The following is a 27,511-nucleotide window of genomic DNA, read 5'->3' on the forward strand; positions in this document are numbered from 1 at the left end:
ACAGAGTTCCTAACGCTTCCTGTAGGATTCTGAATCTCAGAGAGGGCATTGTGGGTTTTGTCACTGTACTTATTTCTCTAAGTGTACTAGGCTGTGGTTGATTTAGCTTTGTTTCATGGCTAGTCTCTCACTATGTTTGTGCTGATTGTGGGGGATGATAAACAGTTGGGGAGACTTTTTAAAGAAATAAAATGAACAACTTTAGAAGTTTAATTTTTTTGCTTCTGTTCTCCAGGTAAAGGCATTGACCAGGAGGGAAGTGGCAAGGCTGAGAAGAGTTTAAATGACTTCGCTGCAGAATATGCCAAGTCTAACAGAAGTACCTGCAAAGGTTGTACACAGAAAATAGAAAAGGTAGAGACATACAGTTATTGGGTTTTTCCCCTTCCGGTCCAGGGCAACACAATTAATTCCATGAGTTCTGAACTGTTGTTCTCTTTTTATATTATGGGTTTAAAAGATGCAGTACTTTCTCAGAAGAAATGCTCTGTTCTGAACAATTTGTCAACCCAAAGCTCTTGCACCGCAGTAGGGTCTCAAATCTGACCTCTTCAGAGCCTGGAAATTAGACCTGCTGACTTTTCCTTCTGTAAAGGAAAGAAAATATTTAATCAGTCCAGGCATTGGAGCTGATTGGCAGATTACTGCTGGTGTTTCTGCAGAGGAAAAGCCTGGAGAGAAGTTTTGGCTTCCCATTTTGGTACTGTAAATGTGTTTTTGTTCAGGAAGGCCAGGGGGTACTGCAGTTCTCCACTGACCCATCCCATCACTGTTTTGTAGGGTATGTCCTGCTCCTCCATATATATGTATTTAAGAAATGCTAGCAAAATAAGGCTCTGAACCTGCAAGCACTATTTAATGTGAATAATCCCACCGATTACTCATATGCGTAAATTTTCATGTGTGTTTGCAGGATTGGAGTCCAAATTTGCTTTTGAAATGAGGATTTCTGAGTGATTGTTTTGAATAGTATAGGCTGAACTGTAATTCAGAATACGATCTGGTCAGAAATCAGGCTGACTTCATTAGTTCTCACACATTTAATTTCTGGAGAACCAAAGTTTTATAATTTAAAATTCCTTGCATGGAGCCTGATCCTGCAGGGTTTGCTTGCTTGACCTCTGTAGGGCTACTTGCATGAGTGAACGTTGTTGGATTGGATCCAAAATATGATTAGCTATTGTTGAGTTATTACTGAGCGAAAATTACTTGACTGAATTTTATTCTTTGCTCAGACTGGTTATGGGATTTCCCACAATTTTTTTAAAGAAGTAGTAAGTATGGCCTGAGACTAAAAGAGAAAAGTTTAACTCAAAAAAGGAATTTTCAGAGCATGGGAAACCAGGGGGATTAGAATGAAAGTACTGGTGTAAATTTCAGCATGTGACTGCTAGCAGGTGATGGGTGGAACAGTTTCTACTACTCTACTATTTAAGAAGCATTACTTTTATAAAATCACCAACCTATTTCTCTGAATTAACATTCAGGTCCTTCCCAGAGTGGCATCACAGCCACGCTTGTACTGTTGGTTTTTCTCTACTTCAGGGGCAGATCAGAATTTCCAAGAAGATGGTGCATCCCGAAAAGCCCCAACTGGGAATGATAGATAATTGGTACCATCCAAACTGCTTTGTGAGCCACCGAGCAGAACTGGGCTTTCTCCCTGCATTTGGAGCCAGTCAGCTCCAGGGCTTTGGGATGTTGAAAGCAGAAGATAAAGAAGATTTGAAAAAGCAGCTGCCTGCCATGAAGAGTGAAGGGTATGTGGGGGATGTAAGAGAGCCTGCTGGCTAGAAGATCCATGAAGACACACTGCATGTCTTCACAAATTCCGTGTTTTATATAGATAGGACTTTTTAATCTGTCTTAACCATTTATTGTTTGTATAGCAGTAGTGCCTAGAGGCCATAATCGGGGATTTAGAGCCTTGTTGTGCTAGGCATTGTGCACAGATAAAACAAGACACACCTTTGCCCTTAGGAGCTTGCAATCTAAGTATCTCCCTTGGAAATACAGAGAGAGTGCAACCAAGCAACCATGACTTTCAAAACCAATCTAATATTTTGTGCCATAAACTAGCAGTCATGGGAGTGAGCAATAGGGAATGGATCACTTTATGATTACCTGTTCTGTTCAATCCCTCTGGGGCACCTGGTATTGGCCGCTGTCGGAAGACAGGATGCTGGGCTATATGGACCTTTGGTCTGACCCCGTATGGCCATTCTTATGCTCTCATGAGTTCAGTTGTAAAGACTCTGTGCTGCACTGTCTGGTGGTGGGGGTGGTAATGTTGTTCTCTTTTTTTCTGATCTGTTGATTGAGAAGTGATTCCTCAGACTTTCATTCCTCCTGTGCCACTGACTCATTGGGCTGTCTAGTTCCTCCGTTGATTACAGTTACTCATTAGTTGTGGTACTTTTCAGGTGATGCCAGCGCATTCAGTATCTTCTTCACTGTCATATGCCCGCTCTTCCTTGGCCTTCCTCCCTTCGGCACCGTGCTTGCTTAGCATGTTTTCCACCTTCCATAGGGTGTATGTGTCCCAGCTACCCGAGCTTGCTTTGATATTTTCTAATGTGCCCTGCTCTGTCAGCTCCCTTGCTCTCGCATTTGTTGTTTTGTCTTTCCATGAAATGTGTAGCATCTTCCCCAGGTCTGTCTGAGACCTCCAGTCTCTTCTTAATAGCCACTGTCATTGGCCAAGCCTCTGTGCCATACAGTAGCATGCTTGGTACAGTCACATGGTACGATCTGACCGTTAGTTTGGTGTGGAGACCTCTGTTTGGCCAGATGTTGTTTCACCTTTCAGAAGTGGTGTTTGCTTTTCCTAATCTTGTATGAATATCATTATCGCACCCACCTTCAAATGTATTCACACTTCCCAGGTAGCGGAACTCTTCTACCTGTTGGACTTCTTTTCCATCCATGTAGGCCTTTGCATCTGCTGCCCACTTTTCTACCTTCATAATCTGGTTTTCTCTGTATTTACTTTCAATTCAATTGTTGCTGCTTCCTGTTCTACCTCTGGTATAAGGCAATCATTCTGTTCCACATCCTATTTATTAAAGCATTGTTACTGGGAAAGCGACAGTCGTGTAACTCATCTCTGCTAACCCATTTTACACCACCTGCAATGTCTTTTGTTACCTGCATCATCACCCAACCTATGGCAAATGCAAACAGGATTGGTGATAAGGCGTACCCTTGCCTAATTCCAGTCACAATATCGAACCACTCCCCTGGTCTGTATCTGAACTTACTGTGCATCTACTTTTGTCATATAAACTCCTTATTATGTTGATCAGTTTGTCTGGTATCCCATAGTTTCTAGCAATATTCCATGGGGTCTCTCTGTGGGTGTTATCAAAAGCTTTCTTGAAGTCGATAAAGTTAAGATGGATTTTTGCCAAGCAGTAACTTTTTCAATGAACTGTTGAAGAGTGAATATCTGTTCACAGCATGATCTACCTGGATGGAACCCACTCTGTCACTCCTGGTAATAATTTATCCACTACCTTGTTAATTCTATTCAGCATAACAGTAACCAATATTTGGCACTGTTATCAATCCCAGGCACTACCTTGCCAGTTCGTGCACTAAGATCACCTTTTTTGGCAATGCCATGCTGATACCATCTTTCCAGTCTTGTAGAACTTGTTCTTTCACTCATATTTCATTAGTTTTGTTAGCTGCTCAGTCAGAATTTCACCTCCCACCTGTAATTCCTCTGTTTGAATTCTGTCAACCCTAGGAGCTTTCCGCTGTTTGAGACCTTAGATGATTGCTTTAATTTCATCAGCTGTGTTTGGTCTCTCTTCTATTTTTAACTTAGCATTGGCATTTCTCTTGACTCTGTGAACGATCATTGGCCCTGGAGAGTTTAATATGGAATGAAAATGTTCCTTTTGTCATCTGGCTTGTTCTTCACGTGTTTTCAACATCTGTCCATGAGAATCTCTGTGATGGTTGGATTCTTCGAGAGGTCTTTCATTATTCTATAGAGCTGCTTGAAATCTCCTCTCTGTGCTACATCTTCTGCTTCTGCAGCCTTCTCCTGAACCCAGGCATTTCTGTCTTGCCTGCATCTTGTCTTTTTTGTCATTTTCTTTGTTTCTTGCATATGCCTCTAAGAGTTCTGCCTGTGTCTTGCAACTGTTCCTTTTTTGCCCTCAGAGCTTTCTGGTTCTCTGTCGTTGCCCATGTTCCAGATGTAAACCATGCATCTTCCTTACTTCCTCTCCAGTGGTCCACTACTTCCTCTGCTGTCTCAACTACCATCTTCTTCCACTTTGACCATCTGCCTTCCAGACTTTCATCAGCCTGGTCGTCTAAAACACTGGAATGGTTGCTATATTGAGTCTGGAGTCTGATATGCGTTTTTGTCCTTGAATGTCTCTGTTGCTGTAACACTCTCTTTATCCATCTTCCTGCTCTCTTTACGTTTTAAGTTGTAATTTGGTCACTAAAAGATAATGGTCTGAGCCAACATCTGCTCTTCTAACGTTCCTCAAAGAAAGTGTCCCATCTCCTAGATATAAACATGGTCTGTCTGGTTGACAGTCGCATTGTCTGGTGATCTTCATGTAAACTTATGAATCCTCTTGTGCTGGAAATGATTGCCTCCTGTTTTAGGGTGTTTGTGCCAGAGAGATTCAAGAGCTTGTTTGCCATTATTAGTTCAGATGCCTTCTGCTACTGTGGCTGTGACTTCTTCCCAGACAGGAGCGATGTTGCCAAATTATGCATCAAAGTTGTCTGTCATCAACTTGGAAGTGCCTAACTATGACATCAAGACTTACATTCTATGAGCAGGTGCAGCATCCTTTTCACTGTCACCTGCTGCATTTTGTTGGTGCATGTTCTTGGATTATTGTACATTTGGCATGTCATGTTTGCAGCCTGGCTGTTGTTGTTCTGTCATTCACTGGCTTCCACGCCAACAGAGTCTTCGCTGTGACTTGATCCAACACAATTCCTGCATCTCTTTCATGTGTTGCTCCTCCTGAGTATAAGATTACAGCACTTCAGACACAATCTTGCTACTCCCTGCTCATCTCGTCTCATTGACACCAAGTATGTTCAGGTGGTATTTTTTCATTCTTATTTCTTGTGTAACCTGTGCCAGCTTTCCCATATAAGGGTACGTTCATTCCACATGCCTACTCTTGTTACAGATTTGGTTGTCACGATTTGAGATCTCAAGATCTCCGCTTCCTTCCAGCTTTCCTTGAGATCTGTCATACTTGTGTCTTGGGCTCCATCTACACCAACTGCCCTCAAGGTTTGGTTTCACGGAACTGTTTCTGTTGCGGATAGGTTTTACCTGAGTGTGTCACAAACTCAACTGCAGAACCCCCTCCTCTTTTATCAGGCTTGGAGTCATCACCATTGCCAACAGAGGCAGGGTAGGAATTGATTGTCAGTCTTTTTTTTTTTCCCTTCACCACTGATCTGTGTGACAGAAATTGACTCTAATTAAATCATAACTTATCTTGGGAACCCTCAGGGGGTCGCGAGGTTATTACGTGGGAGATCTTGAGCTGTCAGCCTTCACCGCAAACCCCGCTTTGCCTCCAGCATGTATAGTGGTATTAAATGTATTTAAAAGTGTTTTTAATTTTTAAGGGGGGTCGCACTCAGAGGATTGCTATGTGAAAGGGGTCACCAGTACAAAAGTTTGAGAACCACAGGTCTATGCTATACATTACAAATGTCCCTCTCACACCAGTCTGCTCACCTTCCTAACCAACACTTTCCCAGATGCAGTAAATTTGCAGAGTATCTGAGTTACAGCTGTTACAGGCCATCGATTGTAATGAATGCAGTTATTGCTGGGTAGTGCCAGGGAATTGGCCATCTTTACCCATACCAGCTTTTACCATTCTCAGGTGCAGAGAGCTGAAAGTCTATTATTGCATGCAGAGTAACACGTAAATCTAGTTGGATCAGTATATGACGGGTTTGCTTAGTTCCTTTGGCAGAGCATAAGAAGTTTCACTATGTAAATATTTCCTCTTGTCTGCTTTGGCTCTCCTTTGCAGGGGATTTTGGTGATTCTACTTGAACTGTGAAGCATTTACAATCAGAGGCCATGGATTTGTTTGCCAAGTTGCTGTATAAATAAAACATGAACCTAGAATCACAATGCCTGGTGATATAGGGTGCAGCAAACTGAGGTCGCATACCAAGGTTTCTGGCCCTGTTGTCTTTGCTCATGTACAGGTTGAAAAGCAGCAAACGCAGTGGGCATGGGTGCCACATCCAGCTAGTGTGCCAGCTAGTCTTTCAACTCCAGTACCTTTTCTCCTGCTGTTTATGCTAGGTGGTCAAGCTACGGGTGCTAAGGATCAGCCAAGAAAGTAGCTGTGCATGTAGAAAAGGAGTCTAGCGAGCATTGGGAGTAATGTAGAATTCCCCTGCTTCCTCGCTGCTGGCCTTTTGCAAAGAGAGAGGAAGAAATTCTCTTGAAGCCCAAAACTGGCTTGATTGACTGGAGAAGCTAATGTCCCAGAAGACTTGCCTCACACATTAGCTCATGCAGGAGAAATGAACTGAACGTGTTTTGTCTCCGATGCACCTTTTGTTAAACCAGATGAGATTTTAACAAAGAGCTTCAAAGATGCCTTTGGCTTCCCTTTTCAGAGCTCTGTTTGGACCCAAATGTTGTGTCTGACTGGAATACATCCTGAATACATCCAGTCATGCATCCTTCGTGCTTCCATCACACCCTCCATTGAGGAGCTCAAGGAGCATTGCACACATTCTGGAACTAAGTCTTGCAGCAGTTCTTGTAAGGGAGACAATCATAGATTGTGGGGTGGGGGACTGAGTAACAGAGAGTTTATAGCAAGAGCTGGCTGGGAGTCTTCCATCAAAATAAAATGTGTATCAAAAATGGGAGGAAAACTTTATGCAATTGTTCCCTGTCTTTCTAGCCTGCCATAGTTGAGACTTGCCCATGGTCACACAATGATTCAGTGGCAGTGTTGGAGCTGGAACCAGATCTCCTGAGTCCCAGCCCAGTACAATCTAGGCACAACACCCAGTTTTCCTGTATGTGCTCTGGGTTTTCATTTCTAGTCTTAGGGGTGTAAAGTAGGTAGATGGATTTGCTGGACACTTTGCCTGACAATACCATATTGCAACAGCACAAGAAAAAGGTTGTGGCTATGTACTGAAAGGTTCACCTTGTAGGGAGCACTGATGCGTGGTGCTGAGGGCTACGTTGGCAACTTGCCGAAAGTCTATGGGCTGCACCTCATTTGAATATCAACTAGCGTATGCTCTAAAAATAAAGAGTAAATGTCCATAGCCCTAGAATTCTCTTGTACGTTTATCTTTGTAGAGTAGAAATTGCTGTTTGTTTGAGGCAGCTTTTACTGGGGAAAGAGAGGCTGCCCTCTCGATACCACTATCATACAGGGTTGGTTTAACTGCAGTGTTATATTAACCTGCAGGGGAATACCACTCACGCAAGGAACAAGAACAATCAGTTAATGCTTTGAAGAGGAGAGACTGAGGTGATGGTCTTTGCATTTCTCCCTTTTCAGACTGGCTGCTGGTTTTGCACCAGAATCTCCACTGCTGTTAGTGTTTTTCATGTGTTCTTCTCTCGGCAAGGAAGATCTGAGCTTGGATGCCTGATGTGGTGATCAGAAGACTCAGGATACACTACGCCAGTCCTCAGCCCTCTTCCCCTATCAGCTTTCTAAAAGTTTAAATAAACCCCATAGCTTATATCCGGTAGGAAGGTGAGGAGAAAGTGGAACATTTCTGGTGGTGGCCTATGTCAGTTGGTCATAGGCCCCAGGCTTTTTAAGCAAGCCTTTTGCTATCTGCTGCCCAGATGTTAATTTACGACATACATTACTACTTCTGCCAGGAGAGAGTAATCCAATGCTGCATATGGAGAGGAGAACCATCCAAAGACTTCATTAGCTGATGGGATGTGTGGGCACAGTGCCTTTCAGTCATGTATTAGGCTTCTGGCTATTCATGTGCTGACTCTGTTTGCGGGGGAAAGTCTGATTACTACATAAGAGTGCTGCTTAACTTTCCCCTTGCCAAAAAGCAGGCATTTTAGGTACTAGCATGCTGATTCAACAAAGCACTTGAGCATGTCCCTTAAAGTTCAACATATACTTCTTCCCTAGTCAGTGAATGTAATGAACTGAAGCACAAAGTGCTTTGCTGAACTGGGCTTAAGTCGATAACCTTTTGCACAGGGTAGGTTTGGTGCAGGTGACAATTTTACAGAACTTCCAAAAGACTTCAATCGTTGTAGCTAGTATATAAAACCTACTCCCAAGTAGGAGGTCACCAGAGAGGTTCCTGGCGTGGCTCACTTGGTGAAGGGGCTGGATGGACTCATTCACTCTGCAAAAATACCGAGGAGTACTTGTGGCACCTTAGAGACTAACCAATTTATTTGGTCAGAAGCTTTCGTGGGCTAAAACCCACTTCATTGGATGCATGCAGTGGAAAATACCGTAGGAAGATAGATATACACAAAGAACATGACAAAATGGGTTTGCCATACCAGCTGTAATGAGACTAATCAATTAAGGTGGGCTGTTATCAGCAGGAGAAAAAAAACTTTTGTAGTGATAATCAGGATGGCACATTTCAAATAGTTGACAAGAAGGTGTGAGTAACAGTAGGGGGAGAAATTAGCATGGGGAAATAGTTTTTACTTTGTGTAATGACCCATTCACTCCCAGTCTTTATTCAAACCTAATTTAATGGTGTCCAGTTCGCAAATTAATTCCAATTCTGCAGTTTCTCGTTGGGTCTGTTTTTGAATTTTGTTTGTTGGAGAATTGCGACTTTTAGGTCTGAAATTGAATGACCAGGGAGCTTGAAGAGTTCTCTGACTGGTTTTTGAATGTTATAATTCTTGACATCTGATTTGTGTCCATTTATCCTTTTGCGTAGAGATTGTCTGGTTTGGCCAATGTACACGGCAGAGGGGCATTGCTGGCACATGATGGCATATATCACATTGGTAGATGTGCAGGTGAACGAGCCTCTGATAGTGTGGCTGATGTGATTAGTTCCTATGATGGTGTCCCTTGAATAGATATGTGGACAGAGTTGGCAGCGGGCTTTGTTGCAAGGATAGATTCCTGGGTTCGTATTTTTGTTGTGTGGTTGCTGATGAGTATTTGCTTCAGGTTGGGGGGCTGTCTGTAAGCAAGGACTGGCCTGTCTCCCAAGATCTGTGAGAGTGAGGGATAGTCTTTCAGAATAGGTTGTAGATCCTTGATGATGTGCTGGAGAGGTTTTAGTTGGGGGCTGAAGTTGACGGTTACCCCTCTGAAACCTGTCATTCACTCTGGTGGCAGTTGAAGGCCAGACTCTCTTAGCTTGTGCTTTTCTTGATATTCAGCTGCCCAGGTGAGTGAGTTGCAGGGGTGTTGGAAGGAACATGTGGCTTCTTTTGTGAAAAAAGTGATCTCCAGAATGTGGTGCAGCTTTTCTGCCTCATTCTGGGCCTCCCAGCTGGAGGTGATGGTTAGTGTGCAGGCATTTTACAGTGTAGCCATCTTATGAGGCCATCAAACCCTAGTCAGACTAATGGCCTCACTTCTCTGAACATGCAACTCAGTTGGAGAGAGATTGAGAGGAAGTGAATGCTTTCACATGCTAATTTGGGAGATGGTGTTGAGGGCTCTGGGGATTAGCCATTTCCCCCACAAGTGTGATTCCTAATTAGTAACAAATACTTTTTAAGGGGCGGCTGCTGAGTCATAGTAAGTGAAACCAAGGTTTGGCTAAACTCTAGACCCTTGGCAGGTTTTATAAAGTCTAAATGCAATGGAAATATTTCTACAAATCTTTGAATTTTCATGAAAATGGATCCTTTAATATAAACATTTCCCTGCACTATTTAGTCCCCAAACACTTCAAGATTGGGCTAGTTTATTTCCATTGTCAAAGCTGACAGAAGTGCAAAAAGGGTAAACCATGTAAAATGGTGATAAGTAGTTTCATAGGGAATGTTATTTTCACAATCTAAGGTGGTGGTAGAAACACAGGTATGGTCATTTTGTTCTTAAAAATACAACAAACATGGCCTTGAATGGTAGGGAACCCGGAAGAATTAACCAGAGGTCAAAAGTACTGTGTATATGCATCGTATCTTGAGCTCTGGGTTAGTGTGGGTCCCTCTCCCTTGAGCTGTGTGAAATTCTCCCTCTCTCCCCAAAAGAGCGAAAACACTCTGAATTTTGGAACATGTGTCAAGCCCACCATGGCCAAGAAAATGATCTGGAAATTTGTAAATTGTCTTCTGTGGGGCCTCTTGTCCTTTTTGAAGTCCCCCCTTTTATTGACTTTCTGAGCCAACGTTTTATACTAGAATTCCCAACGGCCAGTGCAGCTCTAGCCAACTTCAGTTAAACTGTTTGTGCAGAATTGTGTCCTAACACTGTGAGAATAGTGTCAATTTAAAACCAGGGGGCTGATATAAACTTTTCTCCTGTCTGATACTACATGAGTTTTAATCAAGGCCCTTGAAAGAAAACTGGCCTACCAAGGTCATTGTGTTTGCCACCCTTGACACTTCAAATTCAAGCAAAGTCTAAAATGAAAAGCCAGGTATTACTGATACATTCTCCACTGATGTCCCTACTGTAAGGACTTGTATCTGTGCCAGCTATTACATTGATCTGAGAAAATGTATTGATTCCTACTGACTTTTTATTTTTTAAGTTAAGATGTTTCAAATAGTTAATACAGCCCCAGATTAATATCTCCTGAGGCTCTTGGGTGATGCAATTAATTTTTTTATATATACTTTTGCCAGTCTGTACAGGTCTCCAGTGGAAAACTGTTTTAAGCAGGCATAGTCTGGTCATGATTTTCCATTATGGAGTCAAGAATTTTTGAGCAGATAATGCATTTATATTGCATATTTAAGATCTAGCAGGAAGGAAATTTTAAAAATGAACTAGGGTTGCACAAATCAAAAGGTTAGTCTGTACGAAGTGTTCAGTTTCAATCCACTGTAATCAGAGTTGCTGCCAAACACTTGAATAACTTCCCTTCTGTGTGTTTCTCCGTTAGAAAGAGAAAAGGAGATGAAGTGGACGGAAATGTGACCTCAAAAAAGAAACAGAAAAAAGAAAAAGACAGAGAATCCAAGCAGGAGAAGCTGTTAAAGGTTTGTTGTTTGAGCTATCCCAACTTTTTAAACTTTCTTTCCAAAATTTAGTGCTGTTGAAGGGTGCTGGGTTGACAGCCATGGCACATAGAGTCCTATTTATTCACAGCTACAGGATTTAGAGTCTTATTTATTCACACAAGTACAGTGTGAACTGCGGCAATGCAAGCGTCCCTCATGCTGCCCTGTTAGTATGCTTCATCTGTAAAGTGGTGAGACGCTAGTTCACTATGCAAACCCGTTCAGACCTTGGCCCCTCAGAGAAGTTAAGACACTTGTGCTGTGGAGCCTTTTTTGCCCCTGATAAGAGAGCACATCATTCCAAACAGGTCACCAAAAAGGTATTGGATGGTAGCGCTTTAAGTCCTCGCTGTTGGTGGCTGGATTTGAACGGGTGACCTAGAGGTGAAAGTCTCATCTTTCAGATAACTTGTTTTAGTCCTTTCTATGCCACTTTCTGGCTCCAGGGATGCTATTAAAACTGAATGTTGTTGCCTAAGATCTTGGAGCATATAAAATGTGAGAAGTTGAACAGAGACAAAGGTGTGGAACTAGGTCAATGAGAAATAATATCACTTGCTCAGTTGCACCCTTTTGTGACTCATCTGTCCAGTTCTTCAGTATAAACTTTGATAAATCCTAGCTTTGTGTACTTGGTTTAGGAAAGACAGTGGAAAGACTTTCTGATTTGGTTTCAAGAATTTTATAGACATTAAACTTTTGGCATAGATATCTTTCAAGAAAAAATTACCTGCAGCTTTTCCTGAAATGGAAGTCCTAGTAGTATGGCTATCACACAGCTTACATAGAGCAGAAAGGCGTTTTAGTTTTCTGCTGCTGTATTTTGTGATTTTAACTTGTTACATCCTTAACAGAGCACAATGTTCACAATCTACAGATCCAGAAGGTTTCAACTGCTACAATTTATCATTCTGAGAATCAGGGTTGGTTTGGGGTTAAACTCTTAAATTCATCATGGTTTTTTGTTTTTGTTTTTTTTTCTTAGTATGATGAACTCATTTGTCTTTTCTACTGAAACTAGAAATTACACTGTTTAACGTACATATCTGCTACCCATTATCACCATGGTACAGAGAAAACCACACCTAAACACACACATGACAAATACATGTGCATTATTAGAAATGTCTCAAGTGATATTTTAGTGTCCAACATTCTGTCATTATCCTTCCCTTTTCTCCCTCTCAGTGGAAAGTCCCAAAAGAAGAGTTTCTAGATTTTTCCCTTTTTGCTGGATGTCTGACCTTTATAGTTCCTTTTTATAGGGGAGTGTGTGTATGTGGCCTCGTAGCTTAAAACTGGCAGTACGAGTCAGGATTTGTGGGCTCTACTTCTATCATGTGACCTGTTGTATTAATTTAGATGGAATATGTGGGCCTAAAGAGTCAGTGGTGTTTAACATGACCCCATCACTGTGCAACATTAAACAGAGTTAAACAAGGTTCAGGATTTGGTTTGAAGAGACCTCTGCTTGCTGAGTACTGCTACAAACCTCATAAACATATTTTTGACCTTTTATTAAAGATACAGAAAAGAAGGAAAAACAGTTAAAGCATTTGAAATGTAAAATATTAAGTAAGATTTTCATTTGAACATTTATTGTTCCCTTTCCCTCCAGCTGGATTTTTAAAAGGACTCCCCCAAGTCCCCAATTTGAGAATCTCTTAGATGGTATTAAAGATGGTAATAACTGTCCTTCCGAGGAAAAGAGAAGTTAGTTGAGATGGGCTGGAGCAGTTGTTGTTAAAGTCTGATGCCATTTCCTAGAAGACAAAATGAGACAAACACACACTAGGGGAGAGAAAAGCACAGCAGAGGGAGAAAATGCATCTTGTCTCTCTGGTGCTGACTTTCACTTGCAGCCTCACAGCTGGAAAAACACAGTTACAGCACACAATCTCATCAGTCACACCGAAACCTGAGAACTTGTAACCTCATTGGGCTGTTTGCAAGTGTTCCTTTTAGTTGCCTCTTTCTGGTTTGTTGGAAGCCTGACAGTAGCCTGCTACTTCAGGATTGCTCTTCTTGGACAGTGATTGCAAATATCCAAGCTACCAGGTTTTCCTCAACAGGAGCAGACAGAGTTGATTTGGAGCATCAAAGACGAGCTGAGAAAAGTCTGTTCCTCTAATGACCTGAAAGAGCTGCTGATAGCCAACAAACAGGAAGTGCCTTCTGGGGAATCTGCTGTGAGTTGGGGTTTTATTTCTTTTATGAAAGTGACTGTCTGTCTGAATCCGTGAGGTTCATTCAAAGCGATGTTGCTAATGACAGCCAAAGGTCTGAAGCGAAAGCCTATTGTAAAATCTCAAGAACAGAAAAATCAGTTGGATTGAACACTTGGCAGAGGTTTGCAAACTGCTCCATGCCTTTCTGACATCAGATCTATTCTTTCTTCCCAGCAGCTTAATTACACTAAAAGAAGCTAAAACTACATTTAAGTCTTTCCTAATGTTACTTATTCACATAAGTAATTACTGTAGTTGCCACAGTGTTGTGAATGGGATAGGAAGTGGCTTTTGCAATCTGCGATGGAAGGTGTGAGCCATCTCTGACTTGGAGTATTTACATTTCCTAAAGCAGTGCTAAAGCCTCAAGGGTGTTGGGGGGGATAGAGGGGGTTGGGGGGGGACCAGGGATGGGATGGGGTAGGATGGCTACAGTAGGTCTCTAGGATTAAAATGGTCAAGGACCATTTTCCAGGGAGGAAGATTGGATTATTATGGACTATGCACTGTGTAACCAAATGTAACACCCATCCTCCAGCAACATTTTTAACTTCTTCCAGTGAAAGCGTGCTTAGCACTTTACAATAAACATGCTGTCTCAGACACAGAGCAGAAGCCTTGTCCTGAGGAGACGACAGTCCAAAGGCACAAGTGGGTGCCTGTGTGTGGACAGGCAAACTTAGTGACGTGTGGTCAAGGCTTTGTGCCACAAATAGTTTTGAGGAATGTGTTTTTATTTATAAGCTAGTTATAGATTCAACAAGTAACACTGTCTTCAGGCCAAGATATTCAGATGTGTGTGAGTTTGCTGGATTCTCTGACTCAGTATATGATGTGCTTGCTGTGTGTGCTTCCACTGTTACCCTGGCATGATTTGTTTGCGTCTCTGTTGCTTTAGCTCTTGGACCGAGTAGCAGATGGGATGGCATTCGGAGCTCTGCTTCCCTGTGAGGAGTGCAAGGGGCAGTTTGTGTTCAAGAGTGATGCATACTACTGCTCAGGGGACATCACTGCCTGGACGAAATGTGTTGCCAAAACACAGATCCCCAACAGGAAGGAATGGATAATCCCAAAGGTAGACACAGCAAACTTAACTATCTGAAACTCAGGCTGTAAGTTTCATAGATTCATAGATATTTAGGTCAGAAGGGACCATTATGATCATCTAGTCTGACCTTCTGCACAATGCAGGCCACAGAATTTCACCCACCACTCCTAAAAAAGACCTCACACCTATATCTGTGCTATTGAAGTCCTCAAATTGTAGTTTGAAGACCTCAAGTTCTTAAATTACTCTATTGCTCGTGGAAGGGAAGAATAAATATTAATGCCCACAACTTGGTATTAGTGGGCAGGGCGTACTGCAGCTTCTGTGCACCTCTGCCTCTGAGAATGGGAGGAGCTGCTCATAGCTAATGCACAGGGGAGATTGTTTTACAGTAGCAGTGGGATGGAGAGATGTCATTTCTTCCATTCCAGAACTTTGGGCCTCTCCAATTTGTCCCGCTGCTGCAAGAGTGACTTGTGGTTTGGGTCTGTGATTTTTAGTGTAATTCCTAATAACTGGCTCATTTTGCTGTTTTAATTTTTCCTTTCTAACTGAGACAAGTGATTCTAATTCTGTGCTCTCAGAATTTCAGATGCTAATGTCTGAATGCCAGAACACTATAAGCAATTATCGTCTTAAAATAAACGGCTATGCAGTTTCCTCTGATTTCCCTCTGAATTGGGAAAAGCATTTTCAGAGACCGTGTTCATGACTTTTAATGACTTTTTAACGAGGGCGTTTAAAAAAAAAAAATTGCAACTCCTGCAGCAGAAATGTTGGTGAAATATCAACTGAAAAAAACAAGGTTTTTTCTCCACTTTGTTTTAAACACTACACTGAGGAGAAAGAGCAAATGTGTCTGGGGAATTAGGTTCTTGTGTAACAGGAAGCAGAGTTCTCTAATAGTTAGGGAAGGGGATGGGGAAGTGCTAGGACTCCTGATTCTATTCCTGACTGTCACTAAATTGCTGTTTTGACCTTGAGCAAGTCACTTCACCTTTCTGTGCCTTAGTTTCTCAACCAGTAAAATGGGATAATTACCAACTTTGCATGGGAGGTTGTGGGGCTTATATAATGAATTGATTGTGAACCACGTTGAGATCCATGTAAGAATCGTTCAGTAGTAAATGCCAAGATCTGACCAATACTGAATTTAGTCTTTTAACTCTGTAACAGTATCAGTAGATTTTAAAGTCTTCTTATAATGCTACCCCCCAGGAGTTCCGGGAAATCTCCTACCTGAAGAAATTTAAGTGTAAAAAGCAAGACAGAGCATTCCCTCCAGAGACTGTGGCTGTGAACGCAGTGCTTCCAGCAACAGCTTCTGCTCCTTTGACAGAGAAGGCGTCTGTGCCAGCAGGTACATGACTCGCTAGGCGGTGTTCAGAGCCAGGAGAGACTGGTTTGAATGGGAATACGTGTCTGTCCAGTTGCTGGAGACAAATAACATTCATTTTATGCTTTCCCTAGTGTGGCAATGGGGAGGGGAATGGCAGGTGTCGGTGCTGCCTGTGGGATTTCTCCTGGCACTCTACTGGCAAGGAGGCATTGATTGGTCTTTTGAGAAGCCATGGCTTCAGTGTGCGACCTGCTCACCGAGCTCGCTCCACAAAGCTCCTTTCTGTTGCTCCGCTCAGTCACTTGTCTGCTGTACGGCATTTCAGGAAGGGGAATGTGGATGGCTAATCACATGGTGTCCCTGAAGTGCACTGCAGTATATTGTACTCCTCCTCCTGCTCCAACATCAGGCTGAATCGCCATGGTGAGAAGCAGAGGCAGCCTCTTCTGTTCCTCACCCCTGATGTGGATAGATCCCAGCTTCAGTCTGTGGACAAATGCATTTGAGATCCAGGTTATGCTTTAACAAGTCACCTAGGAATTTTAAAGGTTGAACTGCCCCTTGGGATCCCCTTTCCCTGCCACGTTTATAACTGTGTTTGTGGAGAGCTCATACAACTCCTTGGGCAATGTGACTAGGGTTCAAATGAAACATTTAATTGGGTGGCTTCTTGCTTGATTTTGTAAGGAGCATCCATAGACCTTTGAATCACATATTCCACATCCAGAATTAAACTGTTAGGGCAGTAGCTTGTTTGAAATCACTTATTTGCATTTGGCTTACCAGTCATTGGCTTCTCTCACTTAACGGTTATTACCTCTACCCTCTTGATCCCAGACTCCTCCAACATTACCCATTTACTTATCAGTAGGAGCTACTTTGATTTATTCAGCCCTCAGTACTTGTAACAGTCTTCAGTGTTCCTGTGATATGTTTCAGTGTTTGTGGCTGTCTAGACTGCAAAATCTATTACAGGTGTGTTTGATCTGTAACATGATAGTGCTCCAGCTGTGTTACCACTTCGATCCCGAGTGGTTACAGAGCCAAGACAGCTCAGTATCATATCTGCTTCACACTCTGGTCTCGTCGAGACATCCTCCCTCTCCAATTCCCCCAAAGCAGCTTTTCAATGGAGGAGGTGCCCTTTGTGGCTTAAATGTTACCTTTTGGTTTCTCTTGGGTCCTCCCTTCGCTGTACGTGGGAAAGGGAAGCTGTGTTAGCACTTCATAGCCAACAGTATGCAAGCAGTGTCTGCTGGGAAGGTGCGAGTGCCAGGGTAAAACCCTTTTCATTTCTCCGCCCCGCTTCCCAGGAAGCTTACTACAATGTACATTGCGTTATGCTGGCTTGTAGGTGCTCTGTACTGACCGTTGCTCAGAGTATCAGATTCAGGATCTGTGGGTTTGGTGCTCAGTGCTCTTTACTTACATGATGTTTTTATTTCTGAACAACTAGATAAGCCATTATCCAGCATGAAGATTTTGACCCTTGGAAAATTATCCAGGAACAAGGAAGAAGTGAAGGCTATAATTGAGGACCTGGGCGGAAAGGTGACAGGGACAGCAAACAAGGCTACCCTGTGCATCAGCACACAAAGTGAGGAACAGTGCTATATCAACAGCAACCTTAGGACTTGGGAGTTAGGAGATTATAGAGGCCATAGTTAAATTCCTGTGTAAAGGCTGGAGGTGACATTCTGTTGAGCCATGTTTGGATAGTGGGTTTTTTTCATATTCTTGGAAAAGTGAATAAAAGTATACTTTGTAAGCATGACTTTCTATAGCGCTCTTAGTTCTGAGTGATCTCCTAGTGTTTTCCTGACTCTGCAGTAGAACTGATGTCAGGAATAGCTATATTTCTGTTTTGGATTTAAAAGGACTAGACCATGTTTTAATTGTGAAGTGGCTTCTTTTATGTAACTGGTAGCTGAGGTTGATGTAGGTATCTACATGTCAAATTTGGGGTGGGGCGTAACTATTTAATAGCATTCATTCACGGCCTCGTTGTGACTATTTCAATGTTAGGTCCTGCTCCCACTGAAGTAATAGGAAAACTGTTGACTTCAAAGGTGCAATATCAGGCCCTTATGGTGTAGGGGAGAAATGTCCCTGATAGACAGTTGGCCTGTAGGATGCTACCACAGGGCTCATCAGAGCAGCTCCCACCCAGCCCCTGGCCCAGCAAGTCCAAATCCAGAAAGTCACTGTGCAACAGGTAACTTAGTTTTAGCCTAGACGACGCTGTTGGGGATTTTGTTTGGGGCAGGTGTGGCACATGCAAAGCACCTCTTTAAAACATTACAAAGCCTGGACCAGCACAGCAGGGCTAGAATCCGAGCGTCTCAGAAGGGCTCCGCGCTGTCTTTGTCGCTGTAACGTTTGCTCCAGGAAACTTGGATTACGGTTTCCCTGACTCTTATCCCCCTCCTTGCAGAGGAAATTGAGAAAATGACCAAGAAGATGGAAGAAGTGAAGGAGGCCAAAGTCCGAGTGGTCTCAGAGCAGTTTCTGCAGGATGTGAAATCCTCCAGCAAGGGCTTCCAGGAGCTCCTGTCGCTGCATGCGCTCTCGCCTTGGGGTGCAGAGGTGAAGCAGGAGCACACGGAGACGTCCCTGGGAGGAAAGTCCAGCGGGCTCCCAAACGTGAAGAGTGCTGGGAAGGTCAAGGAAGAGCAAGGTGAAAAACACAATGACTCTTGTCTCCACAGGAGCGTTTGTTACCGTGTGTTTAAGCATTGCTTTACCCTTCCATAGCGTGCCTCTTGTGTGAGGGTCTGAGGGGAATGGGTGGGCTCCTCACACAGCATAGGTACCCTGGCTATAGTCCAAACTCGTCCCTTTCCCAAAATTGGGCCCTTATTCTTTCTTTGAGTAACAAAGCCCCAAGGCCAGACCAGCCTCAATGTCCAAACTCCCTCCCGAACAGGCTGTTCGTAGAGTTTCTCCCTGCCATACTACCTCTCCCTCTTCTAGCTCACTCTTGCCTGGGAGAGAGAGAGACGGCCTCTGGTATTCCTTAGTTTGAAATAACACTGGGGGAGCCAATGACATAACTCTGCTTCTCTATCCTTATACCTGAGATACTCTGCTGGTATAAATCCACACACCCCTATGCTCTGTGACTTACTCTGGGTCATATATTGAGTGGCAGAACCCAAGATTCCTGGGTTCTCAGTCCCATGCTCTACCAGACACCCACAAGTACTCCTTTTCTTTTTCCAAAATATAGTGACTCTTTCAACAAAATAAATCTGTTAATACTGGTGACAGTCCCCATCTGAGCAATAGGCAAGCTCAGGTACAAACATAGGCTTTTATATAGGGTCCAAGATGAGTAGGTAAGTTCAATGTATATAAATTAAACTTCAGAAACAATTGCACTGAGTTCAGCCTTGTGAATTTATCATCATTCTAGCTAATGTGCAAAAGTTGTAGAGAGACCACTACCTTGTGATGCTGAGTTCATGGGGCACATTTGAGACTGTTAAGGAGGCCTGTATAATGTTTCTGTCTAGAGACAGCCAGTGCTACACAATACCTTCCTCTTCCATCCATTTCTCTGGTGTGTGAATGTGCTGTCTCCATGGATCCTTCCAACCTTTGATTGCTCAGAGGTGAGGAACAGAGTTCATGACCCCCAAACTTAAATTTTCACCACATGTTGTATGTTGCATTAACAGCCTGGCCCACAGCAGCAGAATCTGAATGTATCGTTCATAAACAATTGTCCGGGTTTTAATTAATGGAGGCAACTCTCACCAAAATTCTAGCAGGATAACTAACACATTCCACCTGTTTGGTGGAGGCAGGGGAGAAGACAGGATGGCCAGTTCCCAGGTTAGATCACGTAAAGTGCAGTGTAGCTGGAAGTCAAAGTGCAGTGACTTTCTAACATTGCTTTAGAAGAGCAGTGTGCTTTATAGAGGTGGAACCTGTCGGTGTGAATCCAGACAGGATGAAAACTACTCTACTGCTTTTAAAGAACTTGAGCATTGATTCAAGGAGAGTTCTTCAGACAATCCTGCTTTATCAGATTAAAAATGTAAGTCTTTCCATCTCTTTCTTCAGGAACCAGCAAGTCTGAAAAGAAAATGAAGTTAACAGTTAAAGGAGGAGCAGCAGTGGATCCTGATTCAGGTGAGTGCTGAAAACCAGCTGTGCCTCCAACCATCCTAGCCAGAGTTTGATCCGTTTGAAACCATGCGTTCACATCGCAGTCCCCATCAATACCCAGCCCTAGCCGGGGAAGCTACTGATCCAATCAGCGGACCAAATTCTATGTTTTAAGTTCTCCTCTGCAAAAGAACCATGATGGCCCACACCTGAGATTTGAGTGCTCTTTGGTTCCCAGTGAGGTACCTAGGAGTTGTGGATTCTCAGCACCTTTCACGCTGCCTACCCCATAGAAGAAACATTTGCTTGGTGAAATGTTTAATGCTGGTGCTCATCCTGGATATGCATAGAAATAACAATGGCTTTTCCATTGTCTGCATGCATAAGAACGGCCATAATGGGTCAGACCAAAGGACCATCTAGCCCAGTATCCTGTCTTCTGACAGTGACCAGTTCCAGATGTCCCAGAGGGAATGAACAGAACAGGGTTCTTTTTTGAACCCTGTTATAGTCTTGGCCTTCACAACATCCTCTGGCAAGGAGTTCCACAGGTTGACTGTGTGTTGTGTGAAAAAATACTTCCTTTTGTTTGTGTTAAACCTGCTGCCTATTAATTTCATTTGGTGACCCCTAGTTCTTATGTTCTGAGAAGGAGTAAATAACACTTCCTTATTTACTTTCTCCATGACAGTCCATGATTTTATAGACCTCTATCATATCCCCCATTAGTCGTCTCTTTTCCAAGCTGAAAAGTCCCAGTCTTATTAATCTTTCCTCATATGGAAGCCGTTCCATACCTCTAATAATTTTTGTTGCCCTTTTTCTGAACCTTTTCCAATTCCAATATATCTTTTTTGAGATGGGGCGACCACATCTGCACACAGTATTCAAGATGTGGGTGTACCATGGATTTATATAGAGGCAATATGATATTTTCTGTCTTCTTATCTATCCTTAATGATTCACAGCCTTCTGTTTGCTTTTCTGACTGCCGCTGCACATTGAGTGGATGTGTTCAGTGAACTATCCACAGTGACTCCAAGATATCTTTCTTTAGATCCTATCATTTTATATGTATAGTTTGGATTATGTTTTCCAATGTGCATTACTTTGAACTTATCAACACTGAATTTAATCTGTCATTTTGTTGCCCAGTCACCCAGTTTTGTGCCTGTGTGTCTTAATATTTCTTGGTTAAGTCTGCATACACAAAATTAGTCTGAATAAGGAAAGGAGATACAAAATGACTACCCCACCCTGGCTCTAATTCACTACCTTTCTTCGTAGGTTTGGAGGACTCTGCTCATGTCTTTGAAAAGAGTGGTAAAATATTCAGTGCCACGCTCGGCTTGGTAGATATTGTCAGAGGAACCAATTCCTATTACAAACTGCAGCTACTGGAGGATGACAGAGAGATCAGGTGGGTTTAATTTCCCATGGAAATGTGGGGTTTTTACAGTAAATTTTTTTTTTTTTACAACTGCCAAATATGAATAGAAATGTCTTCATGACTTCTTTTAAAAATTTCTGTGATGTTTGTTTTGTTCTGTATGGAAAAGTTCCTTTGTAGTTCTGGAAACCCAACTACATCAACATCGCGTAAGTGCATGAGAACATGGAAGTGAAACTGACCAATGCAGTTTCATTTTTGCCGAATAAAGTGAGATGGAAAAAAAGTAAACCTACAGGGTGAAATGGAAATTAGGAATTGATAAGCACCTGAGCAAGTCTGGTTTGTGCTCAGTTCCACTGACAGTGAAAACATCCCAGATTGAGCAGTTGGGGTTTTTTAGATAAAGAATTAGGGTTAATTAAATGATGTACACCCAAACTATAATGTCCTGGGACCGGTGTCTCAGCATTCAAGAGCAGCAAGGCAGGATTTGGCACAAGTGTGCCCATTTTATTTTGGGACATTGTTTATGAAGAGACGTGCAGGTTGCATTTTTTTCCCTCTAACTCCTGTTTGGTGCGAGATGACTCTGAAGCCTCTGGAGGCCAGCTCAGTTTCAGGCTTCTCCACATCTGTGTAAGCATGTAGAAATCAGTACCCTGAGGTTTGGCAAGATGTATTGAAATGGGCCAGGAAGCATCATGCCCCGTCTCGGCCAAGCATACATCAGAATTGTGCACATGCTATACTATTGAAGAAGGTGCCGTCAAGAGGGCCTTGGGGAAAATTGATTCTCTAGTAGGAGAGAGAATGCACAATAGGGCTGCAGATAAGCTGCCTATTTCAGCTGTGGATGACTTATACTTTAAATTGGACCCTTGTTACCAGTTCCCATATCTGGATTTCTGATTGGTATGGGATGAAATTTCAGGGCTGGTATTCAGTGCTGACAAATCAGAAAAATTGATTAACCGTATGTCTACAAATCATGCAAAAACTCTTTTAAGATGGTGCCAGTACCACAGCTGGACTTGTAAATGATTGTATTTTGACAGTTTCTCTTTCTTTAAATTTAGACCAGGATTTGGAGTCTTGCCTAGTTAGTGAATAGTTTAAAGTTGTGCATGCTTAACAAGGATTTCCTAGCGGCTGTTTTGAAAATGTCTGACCACAGTAAGCTGAAATTTGCGTTATTCTGTTCAGTTTCCACATTACACAAAGCAAAAATTAGCCATAGCAGTGACTGGATATAGGCAGTGGAGTTGTAGCTCCATAAAATATGACATTGGGCACAAATGGGAATTTTGGGCTTTCCACTTGCTCGCTTCATTCTGGATTGCTACTTTGACTATTGAATTCCTTGTTTCTCTCCTTTTATGTGTCAGACACTTTGGATCCTTTGTCTGTGCAGTCACGAGAGTTGATTCTGTCTCTCCCTTCTCTCTCTCCCCCTGAACCCCAAGAGCCATCAGAATCTCTTTGAATAACTGTCTCATCTGGCTCCACTATAGGCCAGTTCAGCCTTGGTGTCAGCAGGCACAACTCTGACTCTCTCAAATGGAAGTTGAACCATCTTACAGTGCTGCTGCTTATGGCAAACACGTAATGATTAGTGGTGAAATCTGACATTTGTAGCCATGCCCCTATGTTTTTGAGTGTGATGTAAAGTTGGGCATTGATAACAAAAAAGCACTGAAATCCTAATTAATCTTACTCTGCAGTATTGTCTTCTTTAGCCCACAGTAGAGCCCAGACATGTTAGTTGATTGCAAGATAGAGGCTGATCCCTTTCCCAAAGACATGTAATGTAAAATGATAGATGAATAAAGGGTGGGGAGAAAGAGATACAGCACACAGGCAAAGCAATCAGACTAGTGTATCAATGTTAAAGGTTTTCTGGGTGTGTAGATGGGAGGACTGGATGGCACAGGTGACTAGTGACGGACTATAGAGCTGAACTGGCAGACTAGAGATGAGAGGTTCACGTTGGTAGTGAGCAAAATATGTTCTACCGTTTGGTTGCTGTTGTTGGGCGTCAATGATGAAACAAGGTCAGTTTTAATCCAGGTCCCATAGGTAGGGCCCTACCAAATTCACCACCATGAAAAACACATCACAGACCGTGAAATCAGATCTCCCCCATTAAATCTAGTTATTGTAGGAGAGGGGCAGGGCTGGAGGTGCCCCAACTGGGGTCTCCTACTGTGCACCAGGCTCTAGTGGCTAGTCCCAGCAGGGCTGGAGAGAGACGGGACGACTTCTTCCCCTGTACGGCCGCACTCCAGGAGAGATCAGACCTACCTCCAGGTACCTCCCTCAGCTTCAGGAAACTCCACTGCTGTGCTGTCTTTAGTGCCCAGATCTGAAGGCAGCGCAGAAGTGAGGGTGGCAATCCCGCGAACCCCCTACAACAGCTTTACCAACCCCCTTTTGGGTCAGGATCCCCCACGGTTACAACACCATGAAATTTCAGATGTGAACATCTGAAACCATGAAATAGACTATTTTTAAAATCCCACGGCCCTGAAATTGACCAAAATGGTCTGTGAATTTGGTAGGGCCCAAGTGCCAGCATCTCAGCCACAATGGACACCAGGTGGCACCTTTGTTGGTGTCTCCTGAGATTGCAAAGGGTTGCCTGGCTCTCTGCCATAGGGCTTGTCTATACACAGAAGTGGCCCTATTTTAACTATACCAGTATTGCTAAAGCAGTACAATCCTCCTAGTGTGGACATTGTTATACCGGTATAAAGGCTCCTTTGTAATACAACAATGTACTCCTTTGATTATTTCAGTAAAAAATCAGCCCCAACTGAAATAGTGAAATTAGTACAAAAAACTGCATTAGACCAGGCCTTGGAGACGGTCCCTCCAGGTCAAAGTTGAAGCATGATGATAGGATAGTAAAGGAAAGCTTTCGCTGCTACCCTCACATTTGCCTCCAGAGCTGTTAATCTAGTGGCCGTCAGTACTACATTCACACATCAAATTCAATATTGGTGCCTACATAGTGTGCACACCTTTTTGTGGCAGCCACTTTTTGCCTGTAGGTATTGCTATATAAAAACTTGGCCCATTTTGTGTGTGTGTGTGTGTGTGTTTGTGTAGTCATTCCAAAACGAGAGAGCCTTCCATTTAATGATAATGCAGATGGATGATTCTGATACTATGCTGATATCCGTGCAGTCTTTATCGCGGGATCAGATTAATTTAGAACTGGGATCCAGAGATCTTACTTGTGTCCCCTTTTCCTGTTTTGTTTGCTTCTAGGTACTGGGTTTTCAGATCTTGGGGTCGTGTTGGCACTGTGATTGGGAGTAACAAACTGGAGCAGATGCCGTCTAAAGATGATGCCATTGAGCACTTTTTGAATTTGTATGAAGAGAAAACGGGCAACTCGTGGCATTCCAAGAACTTCACTAAATATCCAAAAAAATTCTACCCTCTGGAAATAGACTATGGACAGGTAACTCCCTAATAATCCTGTGCTGGGAAGATAATTCTTTCTTACACAAAGGAAAATGCTTATCCTTCACTATCTTAATCTGCTTTTTGAATGCATTAGTTCAACAAACGGATAAGGTGCAGGAATCCGGATATTTTGCATTAGGCTGAGTGCTAAACTATGCTCAGTGCTCTGCAAACGTAAGATGATACTGTGCCTACCCTACGTGATTTACCGTGCAGATCAGATGTGAACAATAGTGCATTTAAATAGATAACGAGTCACGTTAGAAAAGTGTTAAAGCTAAAGTTAGCTCCGATGCCTTTAAGTTGACGCTGTGTGTCCACTTTTGGGACCTCTCAATTGGGGAAGTTAAAAGGACACCAATTGAAAAGTTGTCATTTAAAATAAGTCAAAAGTCGTTTCATGTACTACCCAGATCCCCGAGACCCAGGCCAGTTGTACATCACAGTCTCATTTTCCTATTTTTAAAAAAGTACTACTCTGCTCTTCCCCTGTATGAGTGACCCATCCACACAGAGGAAACACTAAAACTGGCTCTTCCCCAGAGTTCTGTGAAATGCACATACTGAACAGACTGAAAAAGAGAAATCAGCCATTGCAGAAAAGTCAGCTGTTTAAATAGTAAAACAAGAATTCTCCCTCTTCTGGCCCATGAAAACTTCTGAGAGTTTACTTAAAGGGATATCCTCAACTTTAATCCTACTTCTGAGCATTTTTAAACCTACAGTTGTTGAACATAGCTCCTAAGATAGCAGTAACAAAAAAATTAGAAAATATTTTCTAGCTATTGCATATTCATATGGCCAAATTGTTGGATGTCAACTAAAATGTTTGAATATAAAAATACATAACTTTAGCGAAGTGGTCTGCATTAATTCAGAATGTTACACTGATGAACTGTTAATAAAATTACAACCTCAACGCACACAGAATTCTGTTTTGAAGTACAAGGCAGATGCTTTATTGATCAGGCTATAGCATCTTTGATCTATATCCAGGAGAACACACAGATTACATTGTGGTCCACAGAAGACTACTGGACTGTTCCATGAATAGAGAAAATTTACAATAGAAATGTATTGAAAATTATTAGTATATTTTTTAAGTAGTTGACCTTACAGGCTGTGAAGTTCAAACAAAGCACAGTCCCCTAGTTCAGACCAAGATCTACATACATGCTAAGTATTGTTGAAAAAGAAAATCTATTTAATATTGCTTTGGGTGAAGCAACAATACAGATGTGAAGATGAAAAATATGTTCTTCTAAATTTAACTTGCATTTACATGGAGCACCCCTTGAAATCATGTACGTCAAGTTAATGGTGATTCAGTTTTTATTAATACAGACTTAACGTCCCCTTGCTTTGTATTGTCAGAGCAATACTCCCTATTTCCCACCAAAATTTAGTCTTGTGTGCAATAGTGTGCCCTCTCCAACTTGGTCTTGAGTTGTTACCATGACAATCAGTCCATTTTCCTTATCCCTTGGTGTGTTGGTATTTACTCTTTCTAGGATGAAGAAGCGGTGAGGAAACTGACCGTTAGTGCTGGGACCAAGTCAAAGCTTCCTAAGCCAGTCCAGGACCTTATTAAGATGATCTTCGATGTGGAGAGCATGAAGAAAGCCATGGTGGAATTTGAGGTACTTGCACTTTTGCTTGTTTCTCATCACTCCTTCCCACTAGACACCATAGTTATGCCGGCAGTAGCAGGCCGTTCGCACTGTGGATCTGATCCAGCACTGTCAATGGGAATCCTTCATTGACTTTGGAGGACATTGAAACAGGCCCTATGTTGGGGGGGGGGAGGGGTGTCTAACCAGCCTTTATCACTAGTTCGAAGGATCATTTATCGTTTTTTTTAAATCGTAACTGTACAAATGTCATCTTGGTGCATCTTTTTCATTAGTGACTTCTGTATCAAATGTTCTCAGCTTGTAAATCTAAAGGGGACTTTTCTGTCTGCTCATCCTGTAAGCTCAGCCTGGGATCAGGAAAATCATTCTGTGCTATGCATATCATCACCATTGGTAGAGGTTTTGGAATCTTAACTCAGATGGCCATCGGTACATGAGGCAAGAAACACCCTTCTGGGTCTGCAGCACTGACACCAGTAAAACTATTATTAGTAAATTTAAGTAACAGAGACTCTGGAGGTACACAGAAAGCTGATATGTGCAGTAAGGTGATGTTTAGATAAAGCCTATTTCCTCCTCTTAGTCATGTCAAATGCCGGATTCTTGTGTAATGTTTCTAAGGCTTGCTCTACACTACGGAGTTAGGTTGACATGAGGCAGCTTATATCGATCTAACTATATCGGTGTCTACAGCTTTGCTCACGCTGATGTAAGTTACCCTCCTACACCAACGACATAACTCCACCTCCATGAGAGGCATAGGGCTTATATCTGTGTAGGTAGGGTGACACAGTGTCTGTGTAGACACTGCGTTCCTTACATCAGCTGTGAAATTGACCAGAAAGCTGGTTCCTGGCTCCCCAGCTGGGCTGCTGCGGGTTCTCCACTCCAAATTGGGCTGCTACCCAGACTCCCCGCTGCCCCTGGGGTTCCGACACCCACCCAAGAACATGGCAGCTGACTGGACTCTGGGTGTGGATCTCCCCGCCAGAGGCGAGAGGCCCCAGGCGGCTGCTTCCGGCTGATGGGAGGCAAGAAGCCCCAAGCGGCTGCCCCCCTGCTCCCGACTGGGAGCTGTGCAGACCTGAGAGCCCTGGCTC

General features: G+C 42.8%; 1 protein-coding gene across 1 annotated transcript in view; it reads left to right on the forward strand.

Annotated features, from left to right (window-relative positions):
* The window catches only part of PARP1 (poly(ADP-ribose) polymerase 1), a 53,427-nt gene that overhangs the window by 12,067 nt on the left and 13,849 nt on the right, over window positions 1-27,511 (forward strand). Inside the window, exons 3-14 of the mRNA XM_084623761.1 lie at window positions 236-354; window positions 1,546-1,760; window positions 11,068-11,164; window positions 13,258-13,374; window positions 14,312-14,488; window positions 15,680-15,821; window positions 17,257-17,397; window positions 18,235-18,477; window positions 19,869-19,937; window positions 21,201-21,333; window positions 24,577-24,772; window positions 26,289-26,417. Of these exons, the coding sequence (XP_084479887.1) occupies window positions 236-354; window positions 1,546-1,760; window positions 11,068-11,164; window positions 13,258-13,374; window positions 14,312-14,488; window positions 15,680-15,821; window positions 17,257-17,397; window positions 18,235-18,477; window positions 19,869-19,937; window positions 21,201-21,333; window positions 24,577-24,772; window positions 26,289-26,417 (1,778 nt within the window). The remainder of the gene's footprint in view (window positions 1-235; window positions 355-1,545; window positions 1,761-11,067; window positions 11,165-13,257; window positions 13,375-14,311; window positions 14,489-15,679; window positions 15,822-17,256; window positions 17,398-18,234; window positions 18,478-19,868; window positions 19,938-21,200; window positions 21,334-24,576; window positions 24,773-26,288; window positions 26,418-27,511) is intronic.

Source organism: Lepidochelys olivacea (genome assembly GCF_965140295.1).
Source record: "Lepidochelys olivacea isolate rLepOli2 genome assembly, chromosome: 3".
NCBI lineage: Eukaryota > Metazoa > Chordata > Testudines > Cheloniidae > Lepidochelys > Lepidochelys olivacea.